This window comes from Danio aesculapii, chromosome 2 (genome assembly GCF_903798145.1).
Source record: "Danio aesculapii chromosome 2, fDanAes4.1, whole genome shotgun sequence".
Lineage (NCBI taxonomy): Eukaryota > Metazoa > Chordata > Actinopteri > Cypriniformes > Danionidae > Danio > Danio aesculapii.
In genome coordinates, this window is record NC_079436.1 from 17,577,819 (window position 1) to 17,597,141 (window position 19,323).

The 19,323-nt window shown below is 36.3% G+C and overlaps 2 protein-coding genes across 3 annotated transcripts in view; one reads left to right on the forward strand and one right to left on the reverse strand.

The window, feature by feature from the left end:
* Nucleotides 1-9,692, forward strand: part of si:ch211-267e7.3 (ADAMTS-like protein 2) — a 65,068-nt gene extending 55,376 nt beyond the window's left edge. For both annotated transcript variants that reach the window (XM_056473921.1, XM_056473929.1), the window contains exons 17-18: nt 376-520; nt 9,239-9,692. In XM_056473921.1, coding sequence (XP_056329896.1) covers nt 376-520; nt 9,239-9,360 — 267 coding nt within the window. In that variant the 3' untranslated portion in view covers nt 9,361-9,692. The remainder of the gene's footprint in view (nt 1-375; nt 521-9,238) is intronic.
* A 3,949-nt stretch (nt 9,693-13,641) lies between these two features.
* On the reverse strand, nt 13,642-19,259 carry si:ch73-14h1.2 (putative ferric-chelate reductase 1). The gene is made up of 5 exons (XM_056474046.1): nt 19,158-19,259; nt 18,803-18,995; nt 18,202-18,326; nt 15,456-15,550; nt 13,642-15,069 (listed from the first exon to the last, which is right to left on the reverse strand). Exons 2-5 carry the CDS (start codon nt 18,993-18,995, stop codon nt 14,529-14,531), a joined length of 954 nt encoding a protein of 317 aa, XP_056330021.1. The 5' UTR covers nt 19,158-19,259; the 3' UTR covers nt 13,642-14,528.
* Between the last annotated feature and the right edge of the window lie 64 nt (nt 19,260-19,323).

Genomic DNA, 19,323 nt, shown 5'->3' on the forward strand with positions numbered 1-19,323 from the left:
AATCACTATCCTTATAAATAAACTGCAGTTGCAGTCTAAACAACTACATTCTCTCCTAACAAAGCCTCCAAAGTACATTATATTGTCCAACAGCTGCAATAACTGTCGTCCTCTGCTTGCCACTTGTGTGGGCTGTACGAGTGCTGGTATTACTTTAATATCTCATGTCTATCAGCCAATCAGATTGGAGAAACAGACAGAACATATATATATATATATATATATATATATATATATATATATATATATATATATATATATATATATATATATATATATATATATATATATATATATATATATATATATATATATATACAGTATATGTTGATAATGGTTAATTGAAATCTTTGTGTTTGTGTGTTTGTCATGCAGTGCAGTAAGACGTGTGGGATTGGAGTGCGGGTACGAGAGGTGAAGTGTTATCAAGGAGAAGAGCTCGGCCACAGCTGTGATACAACACTGAGACCAGAGGCCAGACAGAGCTGTGAAGTTCAGCCTTGCACCACTGAACCACCAGGTACTGCTAAACCAAATATAGCCCTGGGTATATATCATTACCCCAATTTATTTTTTATTCCCTGTAAACAGTGACATGTAAACAAGTGGGTGTGGCTAACTACACAATGTCTTGTTACATATTTTGAGAGGTGCATGTTAGTATACAGCGAAGGATATTCAGCGGCAGCGATTGTGGTCAGATCAGGTCAGCAATCTAAGGTGAATTCACGGAGGTGAGATACCTGTGACTTAGGTCATGTCCATACTGATGCATTTGCATTTAAAAACACATATTTTCTCTGTCATTTTAGTATGGATGACGAAAAAGATTTGAAAACGATAGTTAGGATATGGAGCGTTTTTAGACAAAAAAATATATCCGGATTAGTGTAGATGTAGCCTTAGTTGAATTGTTTTGGATTACCAACTTGAAACTGCGAATGTGAGTACAGAATAACTCGGTGTCCTATGTCCCTCAGTAAGTTCATTCACTTGTGTAGCGCTAACAGCCTCCCCGAGGTCCCAATGCATGTCCAATAACATGACTGATTCACATGGGGCTCTTAAACCTTAGACTTGGAAACTGATAGTAAAATACACAAACATTCATTCATTCATTTATTTTCTTTTCAGCCTAGTCCCTTTACTAATCTGTAGTCGCCACATAAGGGAATGAACCGCCAACTTATCCAGCATATGTTTTTCGCAGCGAATGTCCTTTCAGCTGCAACCCATCACTGGGAAACATTAATAGACTCTCATTCATACACATACACTATGGACAATTTAGCTTACCCAATTCTCCTATAGTCGAACCAGCGACCTTCTTGCTGTGAGGTGTTCGTGCCACCCACTGCGCCACCGTGACACCCAAAATACACAATTAAATCAAGGGCTGCTGTGTTATACTAAAATATTTTATCTATATAGAAACATAGCATCAATTTGGGTCATAAAATCTGAGAGATTTATTAGAAGAAGGTAACATTTATAGGAATAAAAAACTCAAAGCTGACTCTTTAAACTAGCCTGTAAATGATCACTTCTCAAAAACACACAAAGAGCAAAGATATACTGGCATCAGCTCAGCCCAAAGGAGTTTGAACTTATTAGCAAACATGCAACATTTTTCATCCCTACTATATTTAACAAGGTCCAAATTGAAAAATCTCGGGCTGTGGTGAAAAAAAATTATGCCTGCGAAATCTCAAGAGTTCATTCAAGAGAAAGTAGTGACGGATTAATTTATAAATAATTTCTCAAAACAAATTTCACCACAGCTCTAGTGAAGTCTTCTTCATTTCTGATGTTTTTAAGTTTACTTATTATGTTGCAAAGTATATTATCACCTCAAAATGAAATTACTCATACCACAAAATAAAATTGTGGTCTTACCACCCACCCACCCCTGATGCCAACAGACTGACGCTTCCATACCCACTGCAGACTTTTCCCAAGTAAAATCCACTCTATCTTTATTTAGAAAGATGCTGTCAGGACGCAGCCTGGCATGGCTGTTGTTTGTTCGTGCCAGTTGTAAGCAGTTTACGCTGTACCTTCTAATGAAACACAGAAACGAGTGTGTGTTAAAACACTTGGTTAGATTAAAAGCACATGTAGATCTATCTTGGCACAACACAAGCTAATTCCAGTGAAATTTAGACCAGATTAATGCTTTGTTGTTTTTAATCTTCGCAGGGCAAGTGCATCATGCATGTCGTCAGCTTGGCAGGCAGCTTTGTGTTTTTGGACTTGGCCAGAGATTTAGTAGTGGAGAACGTGGTACAAACCTGCACTCGCAGATGTTCCAATACTGCGTAAAGCACTTCTCTAAATTTGCCTTATAAAAGTGGAGTGTGTCAGGGCTAAGACACTAGTGCTATCAAATGAAATTGAAAAAACAAACTCAAACCATTTCCAAGAATTTTTAACAGGTTTAGCAAACAGTCCACGGTGTTCTATTTGTTGTCAAATAGACAATCCCTGTATGGGCAATTGTCTTGTGGCAAAAAAGTGTTTCTTATTCCTTACTCTTATTTAATATTCTTACTTTCCTATCTAATAAAAACATTAAAAAAAGAGAACACCTAAACAAAAAAATAAAACGCTGCTTCGTTAAACTCCTGCTCTTAGTAGAGCAAATGTATTTTTTAAATATTTTTTAAAATGAATTGTTATTTATCAAAAGTTAATTTACTTATTCATTAAGTTTCTCTGTTTGGGTTTACACATTAAAAAATGTAAATATGGACATTTCAAATATTCTTTTTCTACAATTATTCCAATGATTTCAACATCACAAATACTTAAAGGGCACATAGGTTACCCCTTTTTTCATATTTAATATAAGTCTTTGGTGTCCCCAGAATGTGTCTGTAAAGTGTTTCAGCTCAAAACACCCATCAGATTATTTATTATAGGTATTTGAATGAAAATGTTTTTGCTGTTTTTTTGTACTGGCCCTTTAAGGCTAGTCCTCCCCGCCCACCGTTCCCACGTGCCTGTCAGCAATCGCAGCCCCAGCCCCAATCGCTGCCTCAGGAAGCAAATCTCACGTAATGTTTGTGAGAAATACTACAGTAAGAACCTTAATAATCAGTATTTGATGCATTTTTTGTGGAGTTACAGCAATGAGTCACACACAATGTCATTACAAAGTTCACGCACACACACAGCAAGGACACATACACATAGCGCAGACACATACACACACACATAGCTCAGACACGCAGACACACACACACAGAGAGAGAGAGACCGAGAGAGAGAGAGAGAGAGAGAGCATGCGTTTTGCACGCATATGTGACATGATACTGGTAATAACCACTGCTGTATGGTTATCTGTCATGTCAATGTACAAAATAAACCCGATTTAACGTCCACAAACCGCGATTGAAGCGTCTTCCTTTATAATTGTTCTGACATGCGGCTGTGCTGATTAAGTGAATCTGAAGTGAATCGCTGTAATTCATTACACACATGCTCTGTTTTAAAACATTTTAAACTTGTGAAACTCACTCTTGATCACGTTTGATGATGATCGATGACTCTAGCGAACTGAACACACCTTTTCTTCCTAGCTGCTTTGTGCTCATCCTCTCTTGTTGATATGATTATACACGTGACTATGTTAATGCGCGACATTTCTGTCCAAACAGCTTGAAAAGTAGATTTTTCACCATAGGTGCCCTTTAAATATATATTGAACTTTATCATTTATATACTTATTTAGAGTTTTCACTACTATTAACCCACTAGCATTCCAGCATTCCGCCCATGAGCTAGTAGTTACAGGAATCCAGGAATGCTAAGGGCTTAAACTGGTATTTTAACATAGGAAACAATTGTAAAAAATGTATTAATATTTAATTGAAATGAATATTTATGCATTTATTATACATTACTTGAATTTATGATGAGCATATTAATTTAAATGTAATATATGTTAATAAGATGGTTATGATGACAGCTTTATAATAATGACATGGCAGATTTTTTGCATAATTATGACAACTGTCATTAAGTGTCTTTCATTCAGTTATGTCATTTTAAATGGAAAGATGACATTTTTTGAGATGCCTTTGTCATTACAACTTTGTTTTTGTCATGACAGCTTGACATTACCAAGACTACATAACTTGTCATAAAACTGTCATAATTTTTATGCAGCCATTTTAATGGTCATGAATAATTTTCTGATCACTTTTTTCAGGGTAACAAACGGAATGCCATTTTTTAAAAATCTCATTAAAGTTGTCAATTTTTTTTTGTCATTTTAATAATAGCGTCATTGATATTTTTCTTGACCTCAGATACAGCAGTAGATATCGACTATGTCATTAAAATAACATTCAGTGTTAATATTCTTCATTTCATATTGTTTTTTTAAGTTGTCATGACAAAGACACTGACAGATTTAGTTTTCTTGGTAATGTCAAGAAGTCAAAACAGAGACATGTTGTGATGTATTTGTTTATGTCAGGTTGTCACCAACAGTGTCATCTTTTGCATTTAAAATGACTTAACTAAGCGAATCACACTTAACAGTTGTCAAATGCATACTTAAATCTGCTTCCAATTAACCACATATGTCATGTCATGTTTATAAATGTGTCATAACAGTCTTATGATAACACCTTTCAAGTAAAGTGTTATCAGCTACAGGCTTTTAAAAATTCCAGGTGTGCTCTGAGATTCAGGGAGATTTCGTTATGTTTAATAAAGGATAAGATCAGGGTTTGTGTTGGTAACATAACAACAGATCATGAGTGTTGCTGTTTGCATATTATCACCTGCTTCGAATGTTATCACTTGGGTGATTGAATGGGTGTTATCAGTGATTATCAGCTGATAGATATGGGCCAGTAGTCGCCATGTGTGCTTACTGGTAGGCTCAGAAGGCTATTATAATCCACCCACATGGTTAATCAGCTATACTAATAGAGAAGACTCCAGATCCTGATCTGTTTTTACATTACTGTGACGGTTGGGTTTAGGGTTGGGGTAGGGGAAGACATTAATAAAATACAATTAATGGGAAATGTATATGTGATCTACAGTATAGCTGATTAACCATAAGTATGGCTGTCTAATACATATTTGCATCAACTTTGCATGTAAATCACTCGCGCTTTATCCGCGAGTATTATTATTTTTGTTGATTTTGCATTGGATTCAGTGATCACACAACCGCAAAAAACTAGAACTAGAAAAGACAGAAGTTGATGAGACTTTTATTTCAATGTGTTGACGTGCTTCCAACTGAAATGGAATATTTACTAGGAAGTGGGATTTTCAGATCAATATTGCCTCATAACAAACGAATGGTAAGAGGGGCATGGTTAAGAATATTATCAATTCATTTCAGTTCATGATTATTTCTCTAGTGCTTTTACAATGTAGATTGTGTCAAAGTAGCTTAACAGAAGTTATGGTAAATTAAAACTGTGTGTGTGTTATGGCTGAAGCCATCAAACTGACATCAACAACAGGGTATATGCAGGAATCCTAAAGGTAATTCAATACTTTTTTTAGGACTTTTTAAAGACCTTCTGATAACATTTTAGTACCTCATCGCCACTTCAGGTTGTAATCAGTATCAAACGTTTAACTTGATAAACAGTTGTAGTTAAATAAATCAATGAAGCATAAGAAACAAACCTTGAAAGAATAAATTACACGGTTGTTTTCAGCGACAGGCTTCAGCCATGGTTTAAACTCATCTTTCTTCTAGTGGTGGGCAAAGCGAGGCTTCATGAAACACTGAGGGCCTACTCACACTATGCTATCCGAACCGTGCCCAGGCCCGTTTCCCGGAATGTTTGAGAAGTGAGTGCTCTGAATCGGGCTCAGACACGGTTCACTTGGCCGGCCCTGGCCTGGTTGGAAGAGGTGTGCCAGAGCCTGGTTCATTTGAGCTTTGGCACGTTACGCTTGTGTGTGAGTGCAAAGCGCGGCAAAGCCCGAAACTGAAAGCGAGACGTGACTTTTAAGAGACTGTTTCATATGCGTTTATTAATCATTCTTACTGTTCAATGAACGCAAACTGTCGTAGTTTATTAAAGACGCAAACCTCTCACTGCACGAAAGCTCCGCACCTTCAGTAAACCTCATAATTCCTGCAGCACGAGGACTTTATGATTGTTTATGAGCGTCAAAAGTGGCTGATCTGTTCGGCGAAATATTAGACTGCGTGTCGCTGCATATCAAATGACTTAAACGACGATATACCTGAAGAAAACTCCACTGTGCTGAGTGAAAGCGCTTACTGAACAGCGCATCATTGATGATGTAAGCGTGCCTAGGCCCGAATGTAATGTGAGTGCGGGCCGTTGGGGTAGACGGGAGGGGGGACAAGCATGCTTTGGCCCGGTTCAAGGAAACTGTACATAGTGTGAGTACGCCCTGAACCATTAAAGCAAATGTGTCGAAGCTTCGAAACATTTCGAAACCCCACTTTACGGTGACACCTAGTGGTCATTTTATGTATTGCACTGCAACAGCTTTAGCAAATTGAGGTATTAAACCCCCTTTGTATGTTCAAACGTTCAAGTGATTTAGTGGAGTGGTTAGGGTTCCTGATTACCATAGAGCGATAGTGGATTTAAATCCAGGCTGGTACAGCTATTTTGAAATGCTTTAATATCAGTTTGAAATGCTTTAATCTTGTATCGTTTTGTTTCAACATTGGTCTGACATCTGAATAAACACTTTGATCTAGCAACAACCCCGTGTTATGACCAAAGCAAGATATATTTATTCACAGAGACGGTTGTGGCCAAAAGTTAACAGGAATCATTTATATTATTCAATAAATTTCCCATTGTATTTTATTAATGTCTACCCAAAACCTAAACACAACCATCACAGTACTGTAAAAATATTATCAGCAGCTGTATCCTATCTAGACTATACCATAAAACAGTAACATGATTAAAATAAATAAAATCATGATTTCTGAGTATTTGTGCAAGTCGGGATTCGAACCCAAAAGTTATTTGAAGCATAATGACAACATGCACACACACGCAGTCCACTAGGCCATATGAGATGGAAGTTTGAGTGACTCTGTCAGTCAAATGCAGATTCGCCAGGTCTTGAAACGCTTCTGAAATGCCTGATAATTTGAATCGCTTTAGTCACGTGACCAGGTGTTTTGGATCATGCTTCGGTGCAGTGTTTCGAAACACACTTGCGCTTCGGGATCTCGACACTGTGTCGAAACGTCAGTTTTACGTCAGCCATCCCTACTTTCTTTAACCATGAGTACACAAACTTACATTTTCCCATTTTGCTGTCTGTTTCGCTCTATGGTTTCACTACATGTGGAGAGTGTCACATCACCTTCTCGCATTTGTCGCAAATAACATGACATCACCCAGACAGACAGAGGAGCCTGGCCAGACGCGCCCCGGCCTGAACCAACCGCGTGGATCGAGCACGCCATTGTTAATATTAATATAAAAAATAAATAAATATATTTATGCTGTTTTGGAGTCAAACACTTTGGGCAATGCTTGAACAAAATTTAAGACCTTGTAAACACGCAATTAAGACTTTTTAATGCGTTTTAAGGACCTTAATTTTCTCATAATTGATTTATCAACTTTTAATACTTTTTAAGACCCCGCGGACAGCCTGAACAAAGAAGAAACTCGACTCCAAATGTGGAGCTTTGATTAAAGATTACCAAAACAAATTGTGTTTTTCAGTGGATTAACTTGCTCAAATAGTTTACATTAAGAATCACAATATGCGGTAGTAAATGAACATTGCACATTTTGATTTAACGTAGACTAATAATTCTTATAATTATCAGTGTTAGGGTGGCAAGCTAGAGTCTGATGAGGCAAACCTTATTCTAAAAAAACAAACAACTAAGGAAGTATTTGCTATTAATGAATATCAGTTATAAACATCTAAGTAAGTAGAATATTTTATACTGAAACACAGTATGCCCTGGACAGTGCAGTGGCGCAGTGGGTATTGCTGTCACCTCACAGCAAGAAGGTCGCTGGTTCGAGCCCCGGCTGGGTCAGCTGGCATTTTTGTGTGGAGATTGCATATTCTCCCTGTGTTTGCGTGGGTTTTCTCCGGGTGCTCCGGTTTCTCCCACAGTCCAAATACATGCGCTATAGGTAAATTGGGTACGCTAAATTGTCCGTTGTGTATGTCCTGGTCCTGCAGGTTGGGGGTTAAGTATTGGGCAAACTACTCACTTCGTAAAAATTAGAGGTACAAAAAACCAACTTCAAGAGTTCACACTTAGCTGATGATTGATTATAAAGCTTGTTTGGCATGCTGTCCCGGGAGAGAGTCCTGAGCTCATAAGCTCCTCGAGCCCGGGGCTCCCTCCCGTTTGCAAGGCGAGAGGGGAGTTTGAGCTCAGGTAGATCTCAAAAACTCCCCTGCTGTAGTAGCTAATGAACAGATAGTGATTGCTCTTAAGAGATATCTACTTACTAGGAGCATGTCTATGGTGCCGATTTTGATTAGTCAATTTAAGTTGCATGTTTTTTGATGGTGGGAGGAAACCAGGGAACCCGGGGGAAACCCACGTGAGCATGGGGAGAACATGTAAACTCCGCACAGAAACATCGGCTGGCTTGGTAAAGACTAGAACCAGTGACATTCTTGCTGTGAGGCAACAGTGCTAACCACTGGGCCACTGTGCCACCCATCTAGGAAAGGAGGAGGAGTAGGGGTGGAAGGGGGGATTCTTCATAACGAAGATGGCTTCGTTATGGAGCTTAGGGTATTTATAGTGTTATATGGAACTTAGGGTATTTATAGTGGCTTAGGTATCGTCTGATTGGTGAATCATAAATTGAATAATGCGGGACCAGCTGCAAGCAATCATAAGCACGTGATCCTCTTGAAATTAGTTTATAAATAAACTTTACATGGTGTGGCTAAATATCAACTGCAAAATAAATAACCATGGGAGTTAGTCAGTATTATCAATGTTAAAAAAAAAAATCTTTTCTGCTTCATAGCTTTGTGGAAACTGTGACATTTTAAAACGTGTAATTCTCAACATGTTTACTTTGTAGCATTCTTTGATGACTAGAATGTTCAAAATATCAGCACTTATTGAAACAAAATATATATTTTGTAAATAATGAATGCCTATGCTTTCACACAGGAACAACTGATTATATTCTTTACGAATAGAAGTAAACACAATTATAATGACACTTTTGAATATCTTTTAAAAATGTTTCTCATTTTCCCGCAGCTGATGATGCGTGTCAGGATAAACCGACTGCTAACTGTGCCCTGGTGCTGCGGGTGAAGCTGTGCACTCACTGGTACTACAGGAAGGCCTGCTGTCTGTCCTGCAGGAACAAGAGCCAATGATGACTGTCCCTCCTATACATACTGGACGCACTGAACCCAGAACCTACCCAACGCTGGCAGTCACCCCTCAATAAAGAACGGTGCTAAATCAGAAGGGCACTGGACCTCTGGTGGTCCTGCGGGACCTCATAAAGGCAGCTCCTGTAACTGGACAGCAGAGGAGCCGTGGGTCTACTGATCATACAGACAAACACTCCTCCTGTGTACTGTACTGCTCACACACACACACAAACTCACAGACATGGCGTATGATATATGTACAAAGTTTGTTCTTGTTTGTATTTGTGTCCACTTTTGCTTTAGAAGAAAAAATAAAACTAAAGTGGTTTTGACATCTGTTTTTGCAGTGTGTTTTTTCCATACTGTAAACAAAATCTGCATTCAATTTCATGCTTTGAGTATTAAACCGTCAAGATATGAGATGACACAAATCCATTTATTTCATTCAAGTTTTATTATATACAGTTTATATAAATATGACAGAACAATGACATTTAGTGTTAGAATAGCTACAGTATAAAAAGAAATATTACTTATACTACCATGTGAAAATTTTTTTTTTATGCATTTTAAACCATATTTTAATCATGGAAATTGGTTGTTTCAGCTTTGTTTCAACAGATATTTGACTTGTTTTATACACTCTAAAATACTGTACCTTTAATTACACTAAAACATCCAATTTGTGTAAAATATAGACAAACCCAACTGCTGTTATTTTTTAGTATATATATTTTTTTACCTTAACTCGAACCCAACTGTTGAATTTGTCCATATTTTAACCAAGCCCAATATAAAATTTAAAGGTGCCATATACTGCACGAATTAAATTGAGTTAAATTGTTCTCTGATATGGATGCCGCAGTGGCGTAGTATAGTGCTGTCGCCTCACAGCAAGAAAGTTGCAGGTCCGAGCCCCGGCTGGGTCAGTTACCGTTTCTGTGTGGAGTTTGCATGTTCTCCCTGCGTTTGTGTGGGTTTCCTCCGGGTGCTCCAGTTTCCCCCACAGTCCAAAGACATGTGGTACAGGTGAATTGGGTAGGCTAAATTGTCCGTAGTGTATGTGAGTGAATGAGTGTGTATGGATGTTTCCTAGGGATAGGTTGCAGCTGGAAGGGCATCCGCCGCGTGAAACGTGCTGGATAAGGTGGCGGTTCATTCCGCTGTGGCGACCCCGGATTAATAAAGGGACTAAGCCGAAAAGAAAACAAATAAATGAATGTTCTCTGATATCTGGGAATGGAGCTTAAGCCCGGTCAGATCACACAAATTTGCCAAGAAATTCGTTTCAAAAAGATATTTTTTTTCAAAAAAATATTGAAATTATATTTTTGTTTGAGCCCCTCGCCTAAACTATACGGGTGGATGATTTTTTTTTTTCGAAAATAAAAAAGGATTTTATGATTGCAGTTATTTATTTGCAATTTTTAAATATGTTATTATGTCTTGAACATCAGATTTTTCCTTGCTGCTGCTGCTAATGTGCATTTTCTCCATCTCACTCATGGCAAATTCAGTCGAGGGCGTGTTTAATAAGCAACCCTGGCAGGAAAATATACTTTTAGATTTCAAAGAAAATATCTTAATATTAAAAAGGAATCATAAGTTTGATCCTATCCATGTCATAAGGAATGCCCTTAAATAATGTAGTTATTAGTTATTAGTAAGAATGAGTGTTTACTGAGATTGACATAAGATATAAAATAAAAAAACAATGAAATTAATAAGAAAAGAAATAATGTTATAGCAACACTTGGACTACTTTGGGAAATAACGCTCATTGTAGACATCACGAGATGACTGATTTTGAAGGAACGTGTAGTCTGGCACATTTGTTACCCACGACAAGTCAAGAAATATCAAGAAAGAAAAAAATTCTCATAATCTAGCTGACTTTTGTAACCAACAATAAAAATCATGTAATCTGACCTTTATGTAAGTTCAAACATTCACCAGAAATGGTTTTATATGCTCATTTATAACCGCAAGAATTACCCCTAGAACACTCGCAGAAATAAAGGTACAAGAGCTGTCACTGGGGTGGTACCTTTTTGAAAGGTACATATTTGTACTTAAAGGGTATATATTGGTACCTGAAAGGTATATATTAGTCCCTAAAATTTTTAAGAGGTACTATTTTGTACTTCTTAGGTACTAATATATACCCTTGAGGTATTAATAATGAACTAATATGTACCCTTAAGGTATTAATAAAGACCTTTATGTACAAATATGTACCTTTCAAAAAGGTAGTGACAGCTCTTGTACCTTTATTTCTGAGAGTGAATGACAAGCTCACTTTTGACCATATTTTGAATGGTTGTGAATATTAATGAGCTCTGCACTGACACTCCATCTTGTCATTAGCTATGTTTCCATCCACCTATTTTTATGCACATTTTGGATATGCGCATTAAAAAGCGGTTGATGGAAACGCCAAGATGCACATACATTTTGTAAATCCACATAAAAAAACGTATGCGCATAACTTAGAATAAGCTTTTTATTTGATAAGAAAAGATGTGCATAAACTACGACGGAAACACTTTTACCGAACTAATTCCAGTATGAACATTAAAAATAGTCATGTGATTTTGAGAGAGATCATGTGAGGATAAAAAGCGTGTGTGAAAGGACAAACCAGCAGGCTGAGCACATTGTAAAACACCTGAAATGTTGTTTTAGTCATTCTAAAACACCTTAGGGGTCGATCACACTGAATGTGCTTTTACGTTCCAAAAACGCGAGGAGCACCACATTGCCTTTTTTGTTGAAAAGAAAAAAAGAAGGGCAGTGCACTTTTTATGTCGCTATATCGACTGAATCAGCTGCGTATTGTGTGTGAGTGTTGTTGTTGATAACTCAAAACAGCAACCACAAGTCTCCTCCATCTTCAAAAGTCTCCATAGTTGTCTTGACGACACAAACACTGCTGTCACTCAACTAAAATCCCACCTCTGCTTTCATTTGATTGGAGACTGAATCAGAATCAGAATCAAAATCAGAATCAGTTTTATTGCCAAGTGTGCTTCACACACACAAGGAATTTGTTTTGGCTACAGAAGCTTCCAGTGTACATAAAGTGACAAGTGACAACACAAAATAAATCTGAAAAAAATAAAATAATAATAATAAAAAATGATGAACATTAAACAGATGCGGTTAGTGAAGAAACCTGGATGTTGAGTTGTATGTACAGATTGTTAGAAATATACAGGTTATAAGGTGCTGTGTACAAGTGCGAATGAGAAAGTATTGCACATATTTATTGCACAGTAGGGGAATATTTAACTGTTCATAAGGTAGACAGCCTGAGGAAAGAAACTTTTCCTGTGTCTGGCTGTTTTTGTGCTTGGTGCTCTGAAGCGCCGACCAGACGGTAACAGTTTGAACAGGTAGTGTGCTGGGTGTGAGGCGTCCAGAGTGATTTTGCGAGCCCTTTTACTCACTCTGGAAGAGTACAGTTCTTGAAGTGTAGGAAGGGTTGTGCCAGTGATTCGTTCAGCAGTCCGGACTATTCGCTGTAGTCTACGGAGGTCGGGTTTGGCAGCTGAGCCGAACCAGACGGTGATTGAAGTGCAGAGGATGGATTGGATGACAGCTGAGTAGAAAAAGACGCGACTGACGTAAGATGCTTTTTCTGCTAAGAGTTTACTTTTTTTTTTTAACTGCAAGCGCACAGCATGCAACTGCAAAAACGTTAGGCGCAGCAGGTGGTTAAAATGCGAGGCGCGCATAAGCAGCACGCGAAATGCTCGTGGCCATTAGTAATTAATTAAAAAAAGGCGCCTCTCAATGCAAATAGCGCGTTCAGTGTGATCGACCCCTTAACCATTTCAGTATTAGTGTTATTATATTATTAATTACCTCCAGAACTGTCAAGAGCGTCTGTGGTCTGCGTCTAATGCCTTCAAAAGCCACTACGTGTTCATTGTGTTCATAGTTTCTTCTGAGGGGCAAGTCATTTATTAAATAAAGAAAAGATTGATGCAGCTTCTCCTACCACAGCAAATTCTGTTTTTACTGTTGATATTTGGCGCCATTTAATCAGAAAGTGTCGATTGTGTTCTCTTTGACTACTTGGATGGAAACGCTCCTTTATTCGCATGTCTTTTATGCGATATTTCAGTTTTGCGCATAAATTTAATTCACATCTTTGGATGGAAACATAGCTAACGCCTGCTTACATACACTGTGATGTACTCTGAAATACACATATCCAAAATAATCACACTTAATTTGTCAAAAAAAAAAAAGTAACAAACTGACTAGCTGAAAAAATGAGTAAGATGCTTTTCTAAGAACCATAATAGCCTAGTTTGCTCCTGAGTTATCTCGTAATTATAATACAACTTAACAAAAGGGACAGACAGAGATGTATTAAGAGTTGTATTTTAACGCTTTAACGCACACACAGAAATTAATATTAACCTCTACCTAAACAGATGACTTTTGTTAAGTTGTAAAGTTTTGAAGTTCTTTCACTCAGGAGAGCACTCACAAAAGCTGAGTGATATATGAGTGATACATAAAAATGCATTAAACACTTATACTCAATAGTTTACATATGTCCATTGCCTCATCACAAATATACACTTCAAATTTTGCAATACACAAGTTAAAATGAACATAATAGACATTAAAACAGACCTCAGACTAGCACTGAATAAATTTATAATCTGTATATCCTGTATTTTGTGTTCTGACAAGCTGGGAACGCTCTGTGGTTGCTGCCTGCTTCACGAAACTGCTCCTTTTTAGTCTCTCTGCCTCACTCGTTACACATATCTAGTGCTACATACATAGCATGTTTAATATAAGCTTAGATAGACTTAAAATTAAGTGAAAAAATATCATTGTTGTAATCTCACTAGGAAATATCGTGGCCAATCAAATGCAACCTGGGACATGCACATCAATGATCCTGTGTGGAGCGTCAGAGTTTGTTTTTTGTTCTGAATGCATTTTTTTTAACCTCACAGGAGATTTTACACTCACAGGATTTACATGAGAAAAGGGAAACATTGGTGTTTGAGGCTCACAGCATGTAATTTTAGCAAGTATTGAAGTCTTATTATTCAGTCATGCCTATGTCCAGATTTTCATTTTTTTAAATGGCACATTTAAAGTAATATAATAAAGTCTTTTATTAAAGATTTTTCCAGTTTTCAAATTATTGTCAGCAGAGGCAGAAGAAGAAGACACACTGCGACAGACACTGATGAACTGCTGTTGGGTTTTGTGGTGGCTGGTGACAGAACTGTCGTTTGGGTTGTGGAAACTGTTGAACTTGGTGGAAGGACTGTTGAATTTGGAGGAAGGACTGTTGAATTCGGAGGAAGAACTGTTGAATTCGGTGGAAGGACTGTTGAATTTGGAGGAAGGACTGTTGAACTCGGTGGAAGGACTGTTGAATTCGGTGGAAGGACTGTTGAATTTGGAGGAAGGATTGTTGAATTTGGAGGAAGGACTGTTGAATTCGGTGGAAGGACTGTTGAATTTGGAGGAAGGACTGTTGAATTCGGTGGAAGGACTGTTGAATTCGGTGGAAGGACTGTTGAATTCGGTGGAAGGACTGTTGAATTTGGTGGGAGGACTGTTGAATTTGGTGGAAGGACTGTTGCATTTGGAGAATCTGAGGCCAGGTATGTAATAAGGCGACTTTCAACACCAACCCAATAGACAGAGAAATTCTGGACAAAAGTTGCCCTGCAAAAGCATTAAGTTCATTTAGAGACAGCAGAAAAACACAGCTAAAATCTTGACAATGTCAATACAGTTCCATTGCACTACACTCCAGTAAATTACTAAAAAATAATGCGACCTCAATGTGTAATGGATCGCCACATATGTACACTTACATCTATACTGTTCATTAACAAAATATATAACCAGCCGGTAAGTTTACATACAAAAAACATTTGGTCTGATTTGGATACTTTTTTAGCTGAACGAAACATTAATAACATGTTTTAATAAATGCATCAAACTGAGTGACTTAAGAAAATAACAACTGCTATTACAACAAATATTGTAAATGTAAATCAAAGGGAATATTAGGATAACAGTCTGAAGAAAAGTGAACTATATTTTACCTGAACCGAATATCCGTGTTGTTACTGTTAGGAGCATTCCACTGAGCCACAACTGTTGATTTTAATATACTTGAGTTATGACTGACTGCTGAGCCCTGAAATATAAAAATATAGTTTACCAAATGTTGCTTTATGTTAAGGTGAATAATGGAAAGCAGAGTGTGTATTGTCTTGTTACTGTTGTGTTTTTGTGTGCGTGGTTTGTGTTAAATGAAGTATTTAATAGTGTATTTTGTTAATAATAAATTGTGAATTTTGAACATGAAATTAAATGGATAGGTTACCCAACAATGAAAGTTTTGTCATTGTTTACTCACCCTTTACTTGTTCCAAAGCAGTTTATTCTAAGGCAGATTTAATAAATAAAGTTTGAAACCTGTAACTATTGACTTCCATAGTAGGAAAGCAAATACTACAGGCATCAATGATTACAGGTTTCAAACATTATTCAGTATATTGTGGTCAAAAGAACAACAAACAAACAACAAAACAAAAATAATGGTTTGGAACAAGTAAAGGGTGAGTAAACAGTGACAGAATTTTCATTTTTGGCTGAACTATCCCCTTAAGTTACGTGTCAAAATTTGAAAAAGGTGCTGTTACTATACATAGAACTTGTGTGTTTGCAACAACAACAGACAACAACAACAAAATCTTTACACAGAGAAAGCAGTATATTTGAATGCTGTCACTTTAAGACCTGATTCATGGATCCGATATACAGATATGTTTACAGTACTGTACATGACAACAATGTTGACTACAATGTTCTTTACTTGTAGAAAGTTCAAATGGAACTCCGAAAATCGTTACAAAAATGCTGTATTATTAGTGCTAGACCAATACTTGGTAATGTCATATTAATAAACAACAACTGAAACATAATATCTCAGCACAGGCTCATTGGAAATACATGCTTCAGCCTACATATTTATGAAACTGCGAAAACTAATTTGACCACCGTTTCTGAACCCAACAACTGTTGGTCCCTTTCGCACTAATGATATTTACTGGGGGTATATTTTTAGGGCTGGGTCTCATTTAAATATAATCAATTCCACTTATCTATTTTGATTGCCAGTTTCGATTCTAATGTAGTAAAAAAAAAAAAAAAACTCACACATTTACGCCCTGTTCACACTGGTATTAAGATGCGTTTTCATCTACTGTATATGATCACATGTGGACAAAGGAAACACATTACTGATCACACCAAGCATTTAAATGCATTTCTTTCAACTTTCAACCACTTCTCTGATGAGGTCTTTGAGCAGATATTGGCTTTCTGATATTTTAATCTAATACTGCAAAAACTGATGCAATTTTTAGAATTTACAAGAAAAAAAATATTTAAAGATCAATTAAACATGCTTTATGAAGGATGTGCATTAACTAACTCAATTATAGATAATTGATGTCTTTTATTTCAAATGTATAGCCCTATACAAACTTTATTTTGCTTTACAGTTTTAACATGCGTGTATGCTTTTATGTTTATAAATGTGTTAAACAAATATTTTAGCACATCAAAACGAACTAATTTAGGTGTATGAGAATGAAGCACATTTCAAAAATCTAATTTTGCTGTCAAATACGTATTTAGCTTTGCAAAACAAAAATATTAAACACAGATGTGGCTACTGAGAATGCTTGAGTAAATGAACGTGACGACACGCAATGCTGCAGTACTGTGCGTTACAGCACAAAATTGTCTAACACAAGAAAGACATGACCATTTAAAGACATGGCCCATTTTAAAGCTACTTATAATACTTATTTGGCTATTGTTGTTATCCATAATTTTTCAAATTTACTTTTTTACAAGAGAGACTAGAACAATGGTAAATCTCTACGTTATTATCATTATTATACATTTTTTATAATTCAAATGCCCAAATTCTGACTGAGGAAAGTTGAATGCGCTCGTCAGTTTGTTATTTGCCTAATAACTGACAATTGGCTACAGTTATTTATTTAAAACTTTAAAAGATTCTTATTTTTTTACCCCAGTGATGTAATGTAATGAATTTGTATTTTAAATATATGTAGCCTTGTAATCATATTTCTTTATTCTAAATCTTTAGAAAATGTTTTGGTACATCAAAAAGTGTGACCTAAAACGCAGTATCAACCTCATAATTACGTAGAAAATGAGTCGAATAACTGCAAAAATCCACTTTTTGAGAAAAAAAAAAGAACCACCCCTTTCACCAGGCTGGCTACTTATTTATCTGTACAACACCAGATAAATAACACAGAACAGCTTAACAAAGTTTTTATTTGTAATCAAATACGTTTCCCTCACCTATTTACTTTTCTGGCATGGTCAGTTTACTCTTTAGCTCACTTTGTAGAGTTTGACTCCTGGCTACTGTTTTCCAGTATTCTTCAAAATATATTATTTTGTTTTAAACAAAAGAGAAAAACTGATAAAGGTTTGAAGTAAATGATAAGCAAATCTTTTTTTTTTTTTTTTTTTTTTTTGGTGAACTATCCATTCAACTTTAAGCAGTCCTGCACATCACTGCAGAATTGATTGAATCGAAGCGTCCTGTAAATTCGGAACAAGCTCCAAATTGGAAGTGGTCCTCGATACCCAACAACTTCAGCCAAATTTGAATACGAATGTGAAATGAACTGCTGAATATTGGAAAGAACTCTGGTTTGAAGAGGTTTGAACACAGGATTTTATAGCAATGCACATTACAATAGTTAGTACAATGAAAACTTTTAATAAATATCTTACCTCCGTTCCACAGTTGAGTAATTGAGAATTGTCTCCAAGGATTGTAAAAGTTCCTACTGGTCCCATCCCATTTCTGGCCTGAAGAAGAAAGCCCTTAAATCCAGTGTCATTTCCTTGCAGTGTCACTAATCAAAAAAAGTATAATTAATAAATAAGTAATTAAATAAAAGGAGAATAGCTTATTAAATTTCAGTGTAAAAATGTATAGCAACAACTGTTATTATATAGAAAGGCTCTAAAACCATATATTTCCAGACACTGATTTTGTACTTTCTGTAAATAAAATTAATTTACAGTATATGGTCACACTAGTTAATGTATGTGCTAACATGAACTAAGAATGAACAATACTTGTATACAATGTATTAATCATAGATAAAAATGTACTAAATGCATAATTAAAATGCTACTTTATGGTGTTTATTTGTTAATACACAGTAAATTAACAGAAATTAACAATGAATGACTTTGTTTTCGTTAACTAATGTTAACGAAGATTAATAAATACTGTAATACATGTACAGTTCATTGTTTGTTCCAAAAAAAGGAACATTATTGTAATTGTTACCATATATATGTTTTTACAGACCCCATTACTAACCTGTGATCACCTGCCCATCAGTGTAGTTTAAGACATCTGAGGTGACAGTATATGGAGGGTCTAATGGTGAAACGTTAGTCCCATTATGTCCAGGAATCATAGATGAACACGCACCACTAACCAGTCCATTACGGTATGCAGTTACAGCCTGAAGATTCACCCCCAAAACCAGGAGGACAAACTGTATATTCATCTAAAACCAAAAAAGGCCATTTTTATAGCAAATTGATATCAATTAATTTATAACAATGTAAATCAATATAATATAATATAATATAATATAATATAATATAATATAATATAATATAATATAATATAATATAATATAATATAATATATCAAAAAAGGCACTGACCTTCACCAAATCCAACAGCAACGTTTCCAGTAAGGGACACGGTCTGACGAATATCAGGAAGAACAGGATTTTATATATGCTCTACCAAGAGTATAAACAATGACCTCATGGAAAAAAAGAGAAAAGAAAAACCCAAACATCCTTATAGCTACCCTATAATGATAAG